The sequence below is a fragment of the Dama dama genome, chromosome 19, assembly GCF_033118175.1.
Source record: "Dama dama isolate Ldn47 chromosome 19, ASM3311817v1, whole genome shotgun sequence".
NCBI lineage: Eukaryota > Metazoa > Chordata > Mammalia > Artiodactyla > Cervidae > Dama > Dama dama.
In genome coordinates, this window is record NC_083699.1 from 43,049,570 (window position 1) to 43,069,866 (window position 20,297).

Here is a 20,297-nt window from a genome sequence, read left to right on the forward strand (position 1 = left end):
TGCCACTGAACCATCTAGGACACCCCCTGCTCTGTACTATGGGCATATCCTAGACAGAGGCTCAGAGATCAGTCTTAGGCTCTGCCTTAATTGTGTTGAGTACCTTCAGGACTTCCTTCACCCGGGCATAGCTCATGTAATATGCCATGTGAATAGTCATCTGCTGTGTATGTAAAGTAACAGACTTCTGAGTGCCAGTGGTTTGTACAAAGCATCTACATACATTCTAGGAAAAGGTGAGTGCTCTGAGGATGAAACTAGGACCAGGGAATGATATCTATAGATTAGCAGGAGAGTCCTTCCACAGACGATTTTGTAGTTGTCTGAAGGCTGTATGAAAAGGAAGTGGACTTCCTGTGGTTAAATATTTAGATGATTATTTGCACAGGACAAAGTTGGACATGGCAACTCCTCACACTCTTTCTAATAATAGGTTTCTATAATTTTAAGAAAGTGATGAATCAGTCAGCAAATATTTGAGGAAACTTGGGAAGCTCATCCTATCATCCGGGAACTATATTGTTTTCAGTGATGTTTTGAGGGGATTAAAGCCTCTTGATATTCTAAGACATTTTGGACTTCTGACCAAGGTGGTGACTTTGTAGATATTTGGTGGAGCTTTGCAGAAAATCTTGAGTTACACTGTTCTGGTCTTTGTGGAGTTTTTTTTTTTTTTTAATAAAAAAAGGTAGCTTTCTGTCTTTCTGTAATGTTTATGGAAGGATAATTAATCTTGAAAACATCTTTCTGTTACTAGACTTCTTGACTCCCTCTCTACCCTCCTCTTTTTTTTGTCTCTGTCAATTTTGACTCATTTTCCATTTGCCTTATACTTAATGTATTAACATTTTCTAATCTTCAGGTCTATTTGGCAGCCTGCAGCTCCAGTATTCTTGCCTGGAAAATCCTATGGACAGAGGAGCCTGGCGGGTTGCAGTCCATGGGGTCACAAAGAGTTGGACATGGCTGAGCGACTGAGCACAATTGTAGAGGACTTCTGAGGACATGAGACAGTTTTTTCAAACGAACAACTCAGGGGATTAGCTCCAGATTCTGAAAATTCATGCCAGCCCTTTAGTGCACAGCATGTTCTGCTACAAAACACCATGTACATCCTATGTGCCCTGTCAGGTTGTTAGTTTAACAAACATGTCCTCGTGTATACACATTTTTCATAGCCCTGAGGTCTAATCGGGAAGTGCCACATATTTAACTATGTGATCCTTGGCATGTTATCCCAACTTTGAGAGCTTTATTGAGTGATGTGCTTAATTCTCATTTAAAAGAACCAACAATTAACCACTTTCCTGAGTGTACAACTTTTCTAGGTATTCTAGGAGTCTGTCAGGTCATTATCCGTTCCATTATAATACATCTGAAATCTGGATGTTGGGAACAGAAACCCTTTACTGTCATTTAAGGCTGTGTGGGTATTTTTGAAGCTCCTTAGCTTTGTTTTGGTGGAGAATCAGGATGGATCACACCTCCAAAAAATACAGAATTTCATGGCATATCATTTACACTAGTCATTTTTCTCAGGGGCCATCCTTTCTATAGGGATTTATCAGAAAATTATTATCCTAGGCACTGGGATAAACGTTGGCAAGAAGATCATAAGATTTTTTTCCTGCCTTTCAGGGTCTTGAATGTTTGCTGGGGAAACAAATGAATACATGTATTTATAATATGATTAGTCCTCAAGCGTTATGTTTGTTACATGTTATGAAATCATTGGGAAAAAGAGCATAAGTAAATCTGCTGGGTTTTGGAAAATGTCAGTTGTGATGGTCTTGGTTGTGTGTTCTGTAGGATTGGGTTCATAAAGAGGTGGCATTTGAATGAAGTTTTTCTGAAGGTTGGTTATGAATGTTTTAGAGAATGGAACGTTGCCCAGGCAGATAGGAGAGGGCCTCTGCCCCCACCGTGTATCCAGTGGTCACTGACTCCCCTCAGACTTGTATGGCTCTCCTGTTCTGTCTGTTTCACACCCACACTGACCAACCGTGAGAAACACAAACCAAAACCAATAACCATAAAAGTCCCCAAACAATTGAAATATTGGTTAATGATACTTGATGCCCTGCACATTAGTGCAATATGTGGAATGAAAATCTTTGCCTTTCTCAAAGGAATTGCAGAAATCTCTGTGCACTTTGTGGGTAGTTTAGTAAGTAGGGGTAATTTTACCAAGGGTAGTTAAGTACAGGAAGGTGGGTCTGATTTAATTACCATATTTTGTAGATTTCTGTTGAAAAGGATCCTCTGTCTCCCAGACAGACGGAGTAACCATAGTCAATTGTAAAGAACAGGGGATTTGGAGACTTGAGATCAGAAAAGTAGCACTTCCTTCCATTGGCTACTTTTGACCAGGAGCAAAGTAAATGAAAATAGAACAGCTGTGCTGTTAACATCAGCCAGAATTATGTGCCACTGTGTTCTCTCTGTCATACTGTACCTCAATTTTGTGAAATTATAGACACTAAAAGTCAGAGAAGGATCAAAGGTTTCAGTCACCGTTTATCCCTAAAAAATCAATTGCTCAAGCATTATTTAGATGTTATTCTAGTTGTTTTCAACTTTCTACCTGAAAGTGGGAAATTTCAGTTTTCAGAGTGACCTAGGGACTCAACACTATTTTGAGATTGCTAATTTTGGGATTATTTGGGGGCTCATAATTGGGGCAAGTTGTTTGGAGAGTGTTTCCATTAAGAGACAAAGCTGAGCATCTCTAAGAAGCTGATGGTGGTGGTGATGGATGGGGTTGGTTTTGAAGTTGGTTTCAGTGGTGGTGATGTCGATGTCACTTCACTACCTATACATAAACTTTGCTGGGGTTGAGAATATGAAAGATTTGGCATTAGGATGAGGTCTATTCACAGTTTACCTGCATCCCATTTCTCTTCTACTGAGGCAGTTTTATTAAAACTTTAAATACAGGGAAGAGACTCTTCTTTAATGGTTTAGAGACATTTCTCTTGTAGGGCAGTGAACAAGAACTCAGTGATTTACATATGCTATCATTTCTTAGTTAAAATTTTCTTTAACAACTATTAGACACATTAGTCTGAATTCATTAATGCTGTCTTACCAAAGGAAAGGAAAGCCATTGATTTTTGGATGGAGATGGGGTAAAGTGGTTAGATCCCAAAGGGAGATTTTCCTTGGAATTTCCCCCTGCAGTTACAACCTAGGGTTTTTCTTATAGGTCATCTGTGAAGCACTGTACAAAGGACAGGAATTTTTTTTTTTTTTTGGTCCTTGCTTTTCAAAAGTGAACATAGACCAACTGTGATTGCTAGTGGCTTATTCTTGGGAGATAGATAAAGTAAACTATGTCCCATTTTTATTGCTCTATTTTAATACTTGGAATCCACTTTCTGACCTGAATTTTATTTCACCCTCAATTTCAAAGAACCTAATTCATATTTGTCTTATCTTAATTAGTATTTAATAATACCACTCTTTTCTGTCATACTTAAATATAGACCCATTTCTTCTACAAGTTCTTTGAACAGAGATATTTGAGGCAAGAATAGTTCAGTTTGGTTTCCAATTCATTTGCTCATTTGTTGTGTTATTTTGGTCAAGGCACTTTATTTCTCTGAGCCTTAATTTCTTCATAAATAAAGTGAGACTACTGACAAAACCTCTATCTTCAGAAGGTTAGGAGAAGTAAGTGTGAAAGTGCATTGTAATCTCCAAAGTACTCTATTAATGTCAATTGTAGTTGACTGTTATTACCAAACTTTTCAAGATAAAACATCTTCCCCATGCATAGAATGTGTTTCCGTGTGTACAGAAAAAAGGAAAGCAAACCTAAACCCAGCTCTCAGTATTGAGTATATATTCCACCTACTACTAATAGCATTTATACTAAAACAGAACAATTCACAAAATTATACCAGAACATACAAGGTAATACAGACATAGTTGAAAGATATAGTTTCTAGTGACTAATGTGTTACTAATCTAGGCATTTTTATGTGGGAGGAAGGTTGTTAAGATTGAGTCATAGCAATTGTATTTTCAGAATGTTTGCAATGTGGGTAAAAAAATGGCAAAGGGGGAATGACTTCTTTACTCCTCTTTTAGTTTATATAGTTAAATGGTCCCTCTGCTAAGAATGCTCACTACTGAAGCATTTCTTTGACATTGGCTTTGTATGTTAGCTACTTTAAGGTTTCCTCATACAGCTTTGCAGGTCACCCCCACTCTTTGCACCTGCCCCTCCCCCCCATCCCCTTCACAACAAGCATAACTGTTCATTTTTCTGCCTCCAAAGAATTTTCTATAGGTTTTTATGTGTGTTTGCATCACTTAGTCATGTTTCACTCTTTGTGACCCCATGGACTGCAGCCCTCCAGGCTCCTCTGTCCATGGGATTCTCCAGTCAAGAATACTGGAGTGGGTTGCCATGCCTTTCTCCAATAGGTCTCTATAACCTTTATCAAATTTATTGTTCTGTCTGTTAACCTCTCTGTCGTTTCCACCTCCTTGATGACTTGTAAATGACTTAACCCTTCTAATAATAGAATTTAGCAAATGTTTGTTGAATAACTGTATTAACTAGGTGCATACTGTGCCATTTATTTATTTAAGGGGATCCACAGATGAGTGAGAGTCATCTTTCTCTTCAAGAAAAATAGGTGGGAGATCTATAAATCCTACTTCCCATTTGTGAGACTTGCTTGCTTTTATGTAAACTGTTCCACTGTATATATGTACATATCTGAATTTTAAAAATCACTAAAACTCTGTTCTTTTCATGGGAAAAAGAAGAGGTTTCTAGTTTTTATTTGAATGTCTGGATAATTTTACAAGCCTCTGTGATGCTGTCATCAAAAACAGAGCTTAATTCTTTCTATTCATAACATATTGTCGTCATCCTTTGTCTATGGAACTCTGTTCTTTGATTTTTTTTGACCAGTTTTTATTCATTTTTTTTTCCCTATTAATGAGAATCTCCATCTCCTGAAGTCTTACTTTATGCTACGTCCAGCACTAATTGGGTAGAATATGTAGAGACTGTAGGGTTGGATGAGAATGGAGAATGATGCGGTTGGCTATTCATGGCAAAAGATAGTCTGAGATTAGGGTGAATAAGAACAAACATGGGAGGGAAAAGTTTGAGAATAGGGAGGGTAAGAGCCCAGGGTCCAGTGGTTCCTCTTAAATGTGCCTGCAGGGAAACAGTCGGATAAGTTGATGCTCTTTATTCTCTGTACAGTTTCTAGCTGTTTGCTTCAAAGTAGAATAGAGGAGAAGCAAAGATCCTGTCTGAACTTGTCCTGACTGAGAAGTGTTTTCTGTAGTTCCCAACCTGGTTACTGATTTACAAAAGCGGCTGGTTGTGTGACTTCCCCATCTTGCATTAGAGTAGCAATGCAAAGAATGCAGAGGCTCATTTTGAAAGGGACTAGGGAGGATGTATAAGAAATTATGGATTAAGCAAGTAATATTTCAATATAAATGAGATGATGATTTGGAAGTTTTTAGTAAACCTTAGAGGCTAACTGTGTATTGCAGTATAGCCTCATGCAAGTAGGGATGTGTGTACATCTTTGTAGTCATGGAAGATCTTCTAGGTTCTTTTCTAGCTTAGGCCGTACCCATATTTTTGGGTACCAGTTCAGCCTCTACTGTAAAAAGATTGAGGGTCAAATAACAATAATTGAATGTATTTCAGCCTTGCTTTTTAAATATTAAGAAATAATTGACAGGAGTCATTGTTAAGGTAATCATAAGTTCATAAATTCCTTGGCTTATTATAATATGTCAGATATATCATCATGTTTATGGTTTAATAGTGTATGCTGCTACTGAAGTAAAAGATGTGAATTTTATAAGTCTTTATATTAACAATTCTAGTTGTAGAATTTAAGTGTAATATATATAAAACATTACAAAAAGTACAGAAAACATAGAAAATAAATATATGTAAAATATACCATAAAAAGACCCAGGAACCTACCACCTGAATTTAATAGATGTTAATATTTTGCCTTATTTGCTTCAGTCTTCTCTTTGTAAAGCAGTGGAACAGTGGAACAGCGTATGTGGTAAAGGCACACTTGCTCATGTACTTGTGTCTCTAGGGGTCACCACTGTTCTCAATTCAGTTATATCACTACCAAATATTAAAAACTTATATTTTTGCTACAGGTATATATATCCATAAACATATTTTTAATGTCATGCTGACTTCTTCACATGGTTATCCACATGGAAAATTGCACTAATTTTATAATTTTTATTTTATTCAGCATAATATTAAAAGATAGAAAATATATATTTTTGACATAACTTTTTGCCTTAATAACATAAATTGAAGTGGCTTTTAAGCATTTTTGAATGTAATTGCAGAATGATAATTTTTTACATTGTGACCTAAGGCATGTTGCATACACATGTATGTGTGTGTAAAGCTGAAAAAAATTTCTCCAAACCATAGTTTCCTCTACTGTGTGTGATATACTCTATTTTCCAAGTTGTTCATTCTGAAATGCTTGTCCCAGGCTCAATAAATTGCTTTTATAATCTAATAATATGTTGCCATCCATGGTTTGAAAAACATTAGTTTAAGATTAATCTAAAAAGTTAGTCTTAATCTAAAATTAATTCTGCCTTTAATTTGCAAATAATAAAAGCTTTTGTAGTTTAATAAATGTGCTTCAGAAAATAAGGCAGTGTGACTCAGCAGTAAAGAAACCACCTGCAGTGCAGGAGACACAGGAGATGTGGGTTCAATCCCTGGGTCAGGAAGATCCCCTGGAAGACGAAATGATAATCCACTCCAGTATTCTTGCCTGGAAAATCCCAAGGACAGAGGAGCCTAGTGGTCTACAGTCCATGGAGTCACAAAGAATCAGACATGACTGAGCAACTGAGCACTCATATTAAAATAGCATTCTTCTGCAAGAGGTTTGATTACATTCATTTTGGCTAACTCATTCTGAATATTTGTTTTCTATGAACTAAATCCATGCATGTCTAGCCATTTAATTAATTGATGTTAATTATTAATAGCTAAGTTTTAGAGAAAGCATGTTAGTCCTTGTAGAGTATCTCCTTGCAGTCTGTCCTGCCTGTGGTCTACCATAAATCCAGGAGGCTTGTCATGGCGTCAAGAACAGAAAGAATTCTTGCTTGCCCAAAAACTGACTCCCACCTCTGCCACCAACAGTCTGTGTATAAACCTTTAATAAGTCCTTTCTTCCTTGTGGGCCTCATTTTCCTCACCTATTAAACAGAAGGTTTAACTAGCTTTTCTTAAAAGTAGGTTCATTCTGTGAAATATGGGAGAACTTTGACCTGGGCCCCAGTTATTAAAATTTTATGAGAATATATCTGGTGTGAAAGAATAGGACTTTCTATTGAAATTGCTGGTTTTGAGGTTGCATTTGAACCAGGGGTCAGCAGGTCATATTTGGTTTGATATGATTTTGAGACAGAAATGACTTTCCATCATAAAACCTTTTCAGAGTAATCTGATGTCTCCTAGCTCTGCCTGCTGTTTTGTTTCATTATCTCTCAACGAGGGACAGGGCTGTGTGAATGTGTATGTGAACATTCATAAGTGCTAAGAATGGCAAAGGAATATTTCTGCATTCTGTTTTAATTAAATGTCCTCACAGACAAAACCAGAGCTGCAGGAAAAAAGTCTGTAAACTCTGGTAAAAGCCCTGGAGGACAGGTTCCTGAGTTCTACACATGGCAGGCATCTGAGGCTTTGGGAACTTTGCTCTTTAATGTGAGGTACATGTTTGGAATAGAGTAAGGATATATCACCTAAGCTACACGTCCTTAAACAAAACAGTATTTTTCATGACAAGAGTCCTTCATGTGTATGTTTGCTTTAAGAAACAGTTTAAATTACAATTTGGGTGGAATGAACCTATAAGACCATCTCTTCCTATTGGTGTCTAAAAAAATAGTCCAGGAAATATTCTGCGTGGCTGTCCAGGTGGAGAGAGTTAGCGGCAGATGCTTAGTTCCAAGGTTCCTACTGTCTTTTGGTTTGTGGAGTCTTTTTAGGTAGCTCTACATTTAGAGAAACCTAGAGAACCAGTTCTAACTCATGTGTGAGAGTGTAGACCCACTGAATGTGACTACATTTTAAGTATACATCTGCTCTTGCCTGAGGGGCTAATAAAGGTGTGTTTTTCCCTGATAGGATCAGGATAAGCGTTGTGTGTCTGGGAGAGGATCTGCTGAACCCCAGATGGCTAAGGCATAAGCTGTGTGTGTGTGTGTGTGTGTGTGTGTGTCTGGGAGAGGATCTGCTGAACCCCAGATGGCTAAGGCATAAGCTGTGTGTGTGTGTGTGTGTGTGTGTGTGCATGTACACGTTCAGTTGTTTTGTCGTGTCTGTTTGCGATCCCATGGATTGTATGTAGCCCGCCAGGCTTCTCTGTCCAGGGGATTTCCCAGGCAAGAATACTGGAGTGGGTTGCCATTTCCTGCTCCACGGGATCTTCCTGATCCAGGGATCAAACCCTCCTCTCTTGCATCTCCTGCATTGGCAGACAGGTTCTTTATCACTGCGCCACCTGGGATCACTGAGGCATAGGCCAGATTTCCTTTAATCCTTCTGACCATGCAAAAACTCAGATTTTTCTCAGCTGCAGTATGTAAAACATTCTTAACTCTTCTACTGTCATAGCAGTACTTGCCCTCCCTTTATAGACATGGATTCGAATTTCTGGACCTCATCCTTAGGCCAGGACCTCACCATTATTTTGTTACTTTGTTGTACACCTGTACTTGGCATTGAGCAGATACTATCTGGATTTGTGTGAATGAAGACTTTATACCAACTAATTACTCTTTTGTACATTGCCATTTATAAAGTTGATCATCCTGAAGTATTAGAATGGATTCTTTGAAGTCCTGAACAAAGTCTTTTTCTTTTTATGTTGAAGTGCTACTAATGAGCTTTCCTGTCTGCCCTTCTCCCTCATCCTCTGCAGTGTGCCGAGATTTTGCTGTCCTGGAGGACCACACGTTGGCCCACAGCCTGCAGGAACAAGAGAGTGAGTAACAGCCCCTGCAAGCTCCTCCAGTTTTCTTTTTTAGTGGTAGCCTTGAGGCAGATTTCTTAGGGTGAGGCGGGGAGAAGACAGAGTCGTCAGGCTACACACCCATCATCCCAGGGGATCTGTCTAGGCAGGTGACCGCTTGGTGAAGAATGCACTTCTCGGTGTTTTGAAGTGAGACGGCTGCTGGGGATGAGAAGACCGTTGGGTGTATCGGAGGAAAAGAGGGACTTGAGCCATTTCCTTTGCTTTAATGCTGTAGGGGGAGACAGTGGTTATATGGGGATCAGGAGCATGTAGAAGGCTGGCATAAGAATAGGGGTCCAAATACCTTTACCTGGGCAATAGAGGTATCTAGATTGTAGGATTTTCTGAATATTTATGTATGTAATTATGAAAAGTAAATATAAGTTATATGTGTTATACAAAAGTACATATATGTGAACTTGTGATTTGTGTGTCAGTATAAAAATTCAGTGTTGAAAAATGCAGTTTTTAAAATGAAGTGGCAACTTGGGGAGCAGGAGGAGCCCCGGCCCTGGCTTTACATGGTTTGAGTAGAAGTTTAGGCACTGCCACTGCTGACCAAATCCACATGACTTAACCTTTCTGATTCTCTTTTTCCTTAATGAAAAGATGAGAGTGCCAACTCCTATGCTGCATATTATACGGCATTACTGAGAGTATACGTGGAAATGATGGCTGTGAAGTTCTTTTTAATTGAAAGGCTCTTCTTAAGGTTATTCTTAAAAGTTTATTACGAATAAGCCAAAGCATTGTAATTCCTCTCTCCAATCTTCCTGTCCAGTTGAGCATCACTTGGCATCGAATGTTCAACGGAACCGTTTGGTCCAGCATGATCTGCAGGTGGCTAAGCAGCTTCAAGAGGAAGATCTGAAAGCCCAGGCTCAGCTGCAGAAGCGCTATAAAGACCTGTGAGGACTTGGGGAGTGGGAGGGCATTGTGCCAGGACTGGTTTGCAGGGAAGAGGACTTTCTGTCTGTCCCTTTGGTTCCTTTCACTATTAGATTATAAATCCTACAGTGACGATCCCATAGTTTTTTTTATTTTAAAAAACTGTCTTTGTTGCTGGAATTCCCTTCTAGGTTGGGGACGTGCAGTTTCTGGCAGGACTCAGCACTTGTCACTGATGGCTTTGAGCCATCTGGTCCAGCTCCGTGTCTCATTGTTCCTTAACTGTACACTGGGGGGATGATCTCTGTCTCCTCTGCCTCCTGTGGTTTGGGCAGGAATCTAGCAAATTCCTGGATGTCACAGAACTTTCTGAAGTCTACTAGGTTCCTTTACTATTTCCTAATAATGTTTGTTCCTCTTATTTTCCTTGAACCCCTTGCCTTTTGGGGGGAGGGGCATGCCACTTGACTTGTGGGATCTTAGTTCCTTGAGGGATCTAATCCATGCTATAGTAATAAAAGTGCCAAGTTCTAACCACTAGACTGCCAGGGAAGTCGAGAACCCCTTGCTTTTTATATAGAGGCAGACTCTTTTGGAAAGTTCTGAACTGTACCCTCCCTTCTCTTCATAACTTCAGTGTCTGACCAAAATTATTTCTCCATCTCCTTCTAAATAGATCATGTCTAAGGTCTCTGCCATCATAATGACTTTTTAAACTTTTTTTTAATGTTTTGAAAGCTCACAGAATACATCTCTTCTTTGAGAGAGGTTCCTATACTTCAATCCGTAGTGGTAGACTTAACTACAGAATTGTTTTGAGGAGGAAGGAGTGAAGGAAGAAGTGAAGGGACCCTTCTGTTTACTTTATTTGTCTTATTTAAATAAACACGAGAGCCTATTACTTTTGCCACCTTTGAGGAAGGGTTTTTCTGTCCTGTTATTTGCAGAGAGGACTTTATTCATTATTTTATTCAGTTTCCTTATTTTGTTCATAAGCATTCTTATTGACTCTTGCTAAATAACCCTTTCACCATGAAAGGCACCAGAGAACACAGATATGAATAAAACATAACCATTGATTTTAAGGGACTCAGGGGAAAAAACTGAGCACTTGCCAAAGTGACATGCAAATTCATGAAAAATTCTGTATTTTTAAAACTAGATTAATAAATACTTTTTGGTAAGTTCAAAAAAGTGAGTGAATGAAAAGAGGATATAGAAATAATAAATGAGTAGATTTTTATTTTCAATTTTGTGGTTTGAATGGTTCAGAATCCTATAATACTAGATCTGTAACATGAAGTCATTAAATCCCAAAACTTTTGTAGCTAATAAGATGACATGAGAGGGCATGGTTCACTGGTTAATAGTGGCAGGACCGGAAATCAGGTCTCCAGGTATTTTGTCCAGTAATTTTCCTACTAGTGACTAAAAAAGCTTGCTGTTTCTAAAAAAGTATGCTCTCTGTCATGTATTCCCTTCTTCACATGTAGGGATGTATATGTACATGTAGAATGTGCACGTCGGACAGAAAGGGAGGAAGCATATTCTACATGTACATACACATCCCTGTATGTGCACCTATCTACTTTCATCTCCAACTATTTCCAAACATGTTGAAAAGGACCATTTCCTTATATAAACAAGAATAGTGTTCATCCCGTCACTTTTGTTAGAATAGAATGTGTGGATTTCTATTCCTCCAGAGAAGCTAGGATATTACCGCCACCCCCAACCCTAACACTTTTCAGGTACAAAGGCTGCTTTAAAACGGGGAATATACAACCAAGACTAGATTCGTTGAATACTCTTAAGTTCAACTGGCAGGGCAAGAATAAAAGGGAATATTGGTTTAGCAAGTGAACTGCATGTATAAGCCACAACTGTAGTTTTGTTCCAGCATCTTTTGGATAGCAAGCTCTAAGCATATGTATATCTCTTTAGGAAACAACTAAAGGTTGTAAGGGCCATGTAAACGCTGGCTTCCAGCATTATCACACTCTGTAGAGTTACAAGCTGCCTGTTAACTTTTCCTGAGCTCAGGAAGATCCCCTGGAGGAGGTCATGGCAACCAGTTCAGTATTCTTGCCTGTAGAATCCCATGGACAGAGGAGCCTGCTGGGCTACATTTCATAGGGTTGCGAAGAGTTGGACACAACTAATGCAACCTGGTCTAGTCTGACTGTTCCTGAAACCTGAAACCAAAAGACCGTCTCTGAGAGATCCAAACCCCATTTCTTGTTGAAACTGCTGTTTCATTTGTGCTGTTTGAAAGGACGTGTTTCTCCCCACAAAATGATGTGTCTGGCTTCTCCCACCAAAGTATACTGTGGGGTTCTGAGCACAGGATGGAGATTTATTTAGTTTTGTATCCTCAGTGTTGAGCACGGCGCCTGGATGACAGCACATGTTGTGTGAGGCTTTTTTGAGTGCACGAATGCCGATACAAAACAAAACTATGGTAGCCGCAGTGTTACAACCTTTGGTTGCCTTAGTGGCCTGAGTGTTAAGAAAACTGGCATCAGCCACAGAGGTTTCTCCTGGCACCTGAAGCTGTGGAATATACATTCCCCACCATTTTTAAAGTTTTACTGAAACTGAAAAAAATGTATTTAATTAAAAATTTATAAAAACTGTTTTGAAGTCATACCGCCAACTCTAAGTGACCACAGTATTACTGACATTTTAGTGAATTCACTCTTACTTTGTTTATGCGTACTTTGTGCATACTTGGATATTTGTGGATCTTATTCTCATAGTGTACATCTCCTTTGCAGAATCTTGAGGGACTGTGGTGATGATTTAGTCACTAAATCATGTCTGACTCTTGTGAGCCCACGAACTGTAGCCTTCTAGGCTTCTTTGTCCATGGAGTTCTCCAGGCAAGAATACTGAAGTGGGTTGCCATTTCTTTCTCCAGCGGATCTTCCTGACCCAGGAATTAAACCTGCAATAATGATCATACAAGAAAGGCCTGGAGCTTTCCATTGTAGTGTCTGGGGATCAGATTCTTTTCCTACCACTTATTTTCTCTGTGACCTTAGGGAAGTGATTTTACTACTCTGGGCCTCAAGTTTTTCTAGCTCTAGGATGTGCTGGTATTGACCTCTTTGCCTTGTTATTGTAAGGATTGAGTGAGATAAAAATATGCCCTGGCTCATAGTGAGTATTCAGTAAATTGTGTTGTGGTTAGACAAATCATTCCTTGTGTTCTTCATTCATGTTGTTTTCTCCTTTGTTTTTTAGTGAACAGCAGGACTGTGAAATTGCTCAGGAGATTCAGGAGAAGCTGGCTATTGAGGCAGAGAGACGACGCATTCAGGAGAAGAAGGATGAGGTACAGCTTGTTTAATGCCCCTCCACCCCGTGGAGGAGGGCTGCCCAGCTCTGACTCTGTTCACAGGCACAGTGTAGGGTTGCTGGGTGGGCAGGAGAGCTTTCCCCTTTTGGGGGTGCATAGTCCAAGTGTTGCCCTCCATGGACCACTGTTTATTTTGATAAACCACCAAACCAAACCACCTTTTGGTCGTAAAGTGGTAAAAAGTGGTAAAATCTTAAAAGATGATAATGGTTAATTTGACAAAAAGTGTGAATTCGTTTCTGTAGGGCTGCTGTAACAAATCACTGCAAACATGGTGGCGAAAAACAGTAGAACTTGATTCTCTTACAGTTCTGACGGTTGTGCATCGAAATTAAGGTGTTGGCAGGGCAGTGCTGCGTACTAGGAGAGATCCCTTCTTTGCCTCCTCTTAGCTTCTCGTGGCTCTTGGCAGTCTGCATTCCTTGCCTTGTGTTGCATCATATCAGTCTTTGTTGTCATATGGCCTTCTTCCCTGTATCTTTTTGTCCTCTTGTTTTCTTTGTAGGATACCAGTCATTGGATTGAGGGCCCACCCTAATAGAGTATGATCTTCTCTTAAATAATTCTACCTGAAAGATGCTATTTTTAAATAAGGTCATGTTCTGAAGTTCTTGATATAACTGAATTTTTAAGAGATAGTTCAGCTCAATACAAGATATCTGTCTATGGGTTATTCCCACAACTTTAGGGAGAGCAAACCTTGAATGTAGCCTGAACAGGAGTCATGGACTAGTCATTGCTCTCCCTCTTTTTTATTAATGGGTTCACTTTCCTATGATACCCTGCCTGAAAACAGTGATCCATTTAATTCTGTATATATTTTTAAATTGTATTGTTTTTAAGCTGAAAATGACTAAAATTAGCAGTAGTGTATGGTTTGTAAAAAGACTTGAATTTGTACTTAGTGATCATTGCTTTTGCTTTACGTTTTCAGCATTTCTTACAAACGATTGTGTTGACTCTGTGTCTGCTCTTTTTATACCTATTCTGCTATTCTTGGCCATTGTCTTGACTTATAGTAAAGAAAAAAATGATTTATCATTTTTAATAGTAGAATGACCATATGATATTTTGTGTACTCCGAAATTTTGTGTACTCTCCTGGGCAAACTGGCACATACAATCACCCTATTGAATAGATATTTCAGGGTTATCAGTGAACCAGCCTGCATCTTCTCTTTCTCCTACTGAGCCACCCTGTTCCTCTGGAACTCCTTGTTCAATGCCAGGCGAGTGTGAAGACACCTGGTGTGAGTGTATTTAGCTGTTTCTTTAAGAAACAAACCATGATTATGTGATGATCAGAACTGTAAGTTAGAATGAGGGATTCTTTTTCATCCTTCCTGTTATCCACACAGGAGCTCTTTCTTACTGCAGGATGTGTTGCTTCTCTATAGTCAAGACTTCCTTGGAGATGAGTCTGGAAGCTGAAAGAAGTGATTATGTTTTATAGACAGGAAAGCTTCTATTTTAAAAATCACAGAGTAATGAAGTTGGCTTCTTATAAATGCTCCTGGTGTCCTGTAATATTTTTCCTTTCCATTCAGGGGAAAGCAGGGAAACAAAATTAGGGAAAACAAAATACTTTATTTTATGCCTGTGGAATCTAAATAGCGATCACAATAAATAATCTCATTGTTATACTATATAAAGTATGCAGTGTTGTGAATAACTGCATTTCTCAGATGAAGAAATTAAGTCTTGAAGAAGTATATGAAAGACTGGTCCCTGGCGATAGTAAGATGCCAAAGAAATGTCTCTGCAGTTCTGACTGCGTCTGACTTGGGTATACTGTGACACAACATAGAACACATAAACTATCAAGTTTGAATCTTATCTGTTTAACTTTTAGCTGAGACTTTTATCATCTCATTTAGCCATGTAGACTTTTAGGTTCCAAACTGAAGAATTCATGATAACTCTACATTATCCTAAAGGGCTGCTATGAAGTTTAAAATCATGTATTTAAGGTCTCTGCTACATATTAAGTTAATAGTTGTTCTTTCCTTTTTGCTTTCTCGCCAGGTGTTTCCCCCACCATTCTCCCTTTGTAACAACTCAGATTTCTCTAATAGAGAGATGTGTGCTGAATTAAAAGGTGGGGGTGAAATAAGCAGAGTTACGTATATTCTGATATGGTATGATTTCAGGAATCTTTAGGGATTTTCTTGCTTTACAGGTTTCCTATTATCTCCACTACTGTTTGACCTACTGAAATGTTTCCCCTTGTCCAGTGCAATGGAGAGATGAGACGAGAAATCTAGTTGTGGAGGTTTAATGAGACTAGCCTTTAAAAACTCAACACTTTTTTTTTTTCCCAGATGTTTTTGACTTTTCACTGATGCCTTAGTTTAGAATATGGCTGTTCTGTCAAGAGGTTCTTTAGTTGTAGAAAAATGTGACTTCCAGACTAGACTGTTTTAATATTAAATAAAATTTGCATTAGTCAAGTTTGATGTTGAAGGATGTATGATAATGCTTATTTGTTTATTTTAGTCCAAGGCGCCTCATAGAGGAGACTGAAACAATAGTGCTAATTTTTCTGGCCAACTTTGCACTGCCTGTTACTCATCAACTGTCCGGATCCTTTTTTTTTTTTTTTTTAATAAATTTTCCCTCTCTCTGTGCTCCTCTGCTTCCTTATAGAGTCTGCTTAGCTAATAAGTTCTTACCCAGCAGCAGGGTTGTAGAAAATTCCCCTCTGAATTTTCACCCAGATCTGTTTTTACAGATTTTTGGAGTCAACTCTCTTTTGTAGCTTATAATCACTCAGAACAACCTGATGTAGAATTCAAGGTTCTTTCCTGTTGGGACAGATAGTTTTACTGAACAACATTGTACATGAGAAGTAGAGTTATACAACTTTCTGTGGGTGAATTAGCATGTCTAACTTCATCGTGATATAATTTTATTGTGTTTTTTAACAGAGCACAAATGTAAGGCAGGTATCATTTCCATTGCTGAGACAGATGTTGAAGAGTTTAAAAAGATCTATATTCTTACCACCATTGTGGCTCCTTCCCTTCCTTCCCTCTTTTTCCTCTTTCCCTCCTCTTTCCTTGCTTCCTATCTTCCTTGCTTTTTTTTCTAAACTCTTACATGGTGTCTCGAATATAGTAGTAGTAGCATTTCTTTCTTGGCGCCCTGTTGAAGGAGCATGTAGCCTTTGGTAATACTGGACTGAGTTTCTGGTAGTACTTGCCTCATAACCACATGTGTTTGTGGTTAATATGGGTGGACACATTTTATTGGGATCTTTCTCTTTGGTCACAGCTTTAGCATTTGTCAATATTGTTTAATCAAGCCATGAAATGTGTTTTTAGTTGATTTAATTTAGTTATTCTTAAATAAATAAAAAAATAAATAACTAAAAATTCTTAAATAACTAAAAAGAGTTCCAGAAAAACATCTACTTTTGCTTTATTGACTACAACAAAGCCTTTGACTCTGTGGATCACAGCAAATCTGGAAAATTCATCAAGAGATGGGAATACCAGACCATCTGACCTGCCTCCTGAGAAATCTGTATGCAGGTCAAGAAGCAACAGTTTAAACTGGACATGGAACAACAGACTGGTTCTAAATCAGGAAAGGTGTACATCAAGGCTGTATATTGTTACCCTGCTCATTTAACTCATATGCAGAGTACATCATGCAAAATGCTGGGCTGCATGAAGCACAAGCTGAAATCAAGATTGCCAGGAGAAATATCAATAATGTCAGATACTCAGATGACACCATCCTAATGGCAGAAAGTGAAGAAGAAATAAGAGCCTCTTGATGAAAGTGAAAGAGGAGAGTGAAAAAGCTGGCTTAAAACTCAGTATTCAGAAAACTACGATCATGGTATCTAGTTCCATTACTTCATGGCAAATAGATGGGGAAACAATAGAAACAGAGAGACTTTATTTTGGGGGCTCCAAAATCACTGCAGATGGTGACTGCAGCCATGAAATTAAAAGATGCTTGCTCCTTGGAAGAAAAGCTATGACTAACCTAAACAGCATATTAAGACAGCATATTAAAAAGCAGAGACATTACTTTGCCAACAAATGTCTGTCTAGTCAAAGCTGTAGTTTTTCCAGTAGTCACGTATGGATGTGAGAGTTGGACTATAAAGAAAGCTGAGTGCCGAAGAATTGATGTTTTTGAATGTTGGTGTTGGAGAAGACTCTTGAGAGTCCCTTGGACTGCAAGGAGATCCAACCAGTCCATCCTAAAGGAAATCAGTCATTGGAAGGACTGATGCTGAAGCTGAAATTTCAACACTTTGGCCACCTGATGCGAAGAACCGACTCATTAGAAAAGACCCTGATGCTGGGAATGATTGAAGGCGGGAGGAGAAGTTGATGACAGAAGATGAGATGATTGGATGGCATCACTGACTCAATGGACATGAGTAAGCTCCGGGAGTTGGTGATGGACAGGGAGGCCTGGCGTGCTGCAGTCCATGGGGTTGCAGAAAGTTGGATATGACTGAGTGACTGAACTGAACTGACCTGATTCTTAACTAAAACTCTTAACTACTTTGTGTCTATGTGAATATTGATTTACATATGTGCCTTTGAACCTAGGTCCAAATATGTGTGAATGTGAAACTATTTTAGGGAAAGCTTTTTTTTTTTTTCCTTAAATAAATAGTATCATGGCCAACCATGAAATGAAAATCTGTGGCACTAATCCAACAATTTGGAGCCATTTATAATGTGAACTATTCAGGGATAAACTTAGTAACCAGTTTACATTAAAAATTAATCTAGTGTGAGCCATGGTACTTTTTCATAGTGTTCTTAATGTGATTAGAAATCCATGGTCTAAAAATATATTTATGTAAATTGGTAATATCTAGAAAATAGCTGAGCTAGTAATAATTTAAGCTACTTAATTTTTTCCCTATGTTGTGGCACTTTAAAAATAAGTTTACAAAAATATAACCAGATAGGGGGAGTGAGTGGGAGGCCTCTGGTTGAGAAAATTCTTCTCTCTTTGTATCCTAGTTATGTTGGTGTTTTTATAGCCATGAATTTGGTACTAACCTGTTTTTCTGGTCTTACAGAGTAACCCTTTTGGAATTATACCTGCTTTACATTTCCTATTGAGTTAGATGTTAATATAGTAATTGCTAGGTAATAAAAAAGTTTAGCAAATTAATGGAATGGCTTTCCTTTTTTTATTCTTCTGATAGTCATTTGACAATCACATTTTCACATCTCCCTTAGGTTATCTTTATACGTAAGATTTTCTCATTTTGAATCTCACTACTATTATGATAGAGGTGAAAACTTTAAGGGAGAAGTAAGCCTGATATAAAATCGTATAAACCACAAAAGTATCCAAAAGGATCCGACAGTTCAGTAATTTGTATTTACTTGAGAAAGTTGCATGGGGCTCCTCTGCACATTGGTGTGTGAATGTCTCTCTTAGAGCACTCATCTTTGCATATCTTACATTATGTTAATCATTTTGCTTTTAGCACTTAATGAACAAGAACATTAATGATAATGACTGTGTATCTTATTTCTCTGAAGGAGGTCTCTAGCAGAATATTTGAGCCATTGAAAGGAATCAGTGAATCTGTTTTCTTGACATATCATTCCTGTAGCATTCCAGGAATCCTTAACTCTGCCCTTACTTATGCTCCCATAAGTAAGAAGCTCCCATAAGCTTCCCATTTTCCAGAGTTGAGTGTTATTTCAATAAATGTTTTTACTTAGAAAGTCTTCTGTGGGAGGAGAGGAGGGATGCTTAAGAGGGAGAGGATATATGTATAATGATGGCTGATTAGTTGTATGGCAGAAGCCAACGCAACATTGTAAAGTAATTTTCCTCCAACTAAAAAATAAAAAAAGAGAAAGTCTTCTGCACAACAGTTATTTCTGCATATTAACCCAAAGTAAGTCTACCTGATTAATATTGTTAATTAAAAAATAATTGAATGTGACTTCAGAAGAATTTCAGAGTTCTTATAAATTTGTTTTTTTCCCCAAGTTATATTTTGTCAAACACTAATTTAGTAATGTTTATATATATGTATATATTTTATGTAACAAAAGACCTCTGTCACAAAATAAATTTGGAAATTCCTGGGTTGCTAGAAGATAACATTACTTTTCTTTCATCAGAATGTTAACATGAGCTAATGTGTTTAAAGAGGTAGATATAATACATGTTTTCTGTTTTTTTTTTTTTTTTTTTTTTTGTGAGCCTTTGATACCAGGGTTCTCAGAAACAGATTGGGAAATGCTGTTGTAGACTAACCTTTAACAGGAAGGAAGCAGAGGATCAAGGAGGTTGTTTATGTCAGGGGTGACTAAGCTGCATCCAAGCGTGGTGACTAATAATTGCTGTCTTTAGCTTGTTTCAGGGGAGTTTTTTTTTTTTTTTAATTGAAATCACCTAACTAAACCCACTGTGCAGTAATGTTGGAAAGCAGGGAAGAAAGTTGACTTGGCTGAGCCGTGGTTTATAGTATAGCAGCAGATTTCCGTTGAAATCCTTTTTCCTTTCCCACCTCAAATACCGCTAGCTATTCTTATTCCTCTCAGCCATAAGAAGCTTATTCACAAAGGAGCTGAAATGTTAAAAGAACAAAGGTTTGGGTGCTACGATGCATGACACGTTGTGATTATTATTTTCCTACTTGGTTAAAAGCACTCCTTTTGACCAGCTAATACTTGGTACAAAACGGGTATCACTTTTATTTCTCTTTGGTTCATTTTTGGCTCTTCATGTTGAGAAAGTGCCCTATTACTGTGTATTCATTAGGAATAAATTTGATAGCAGGAAAGCAATTATAAAGTCCCTGGAGGGCAGTTTAATAATTTCGGCTGGCAGTTGGACCTGGCAGTTTTCCTTTATATTTTTATTCAGTTATATAAAGGGAGACTTTTTGTTTTCAGTAAAACAAACCACTTAAGAAAATGTAGTGTTGGGTGTTCAGTCAACATGACAACTCAGGGAAGTGTTTACATTTTCTTCCTACTTTCG

General features: G+C 38.2%; 1 protein-coding gene across 2 annotated transcripts in view; it reads left to right on the top strand.

Annotated features, from left to right (window-relative positions):
• The window catches only part of CCDC50 (coiled-coil domain containing 50), a 75,566-nt gene that overhangs the window by 21,958 nt on the left and 33,311 nt on the right, over window positions 1-20,297 (top strand). For both annotated transcript variants that reach the window (XM_061166828.1, XM_061166830.1), the window contains exons 2-4: window positions 8,970-9,032; window positions 9,844-9,970; window positions 13,197-13,287. In XM_061166828.1, coding sequence (XP_061022811.1) covers window positions 8,970-9,032; window positions 9,844-9,970; window positions 13,197-13,287 — 281 coding nt within the window. The remainder of the gene's footprint in view (window positions 1-8,969; window positions 9,033-9,843; window positions 9,971-13,196; window positions 13,288-20,297) is intronic.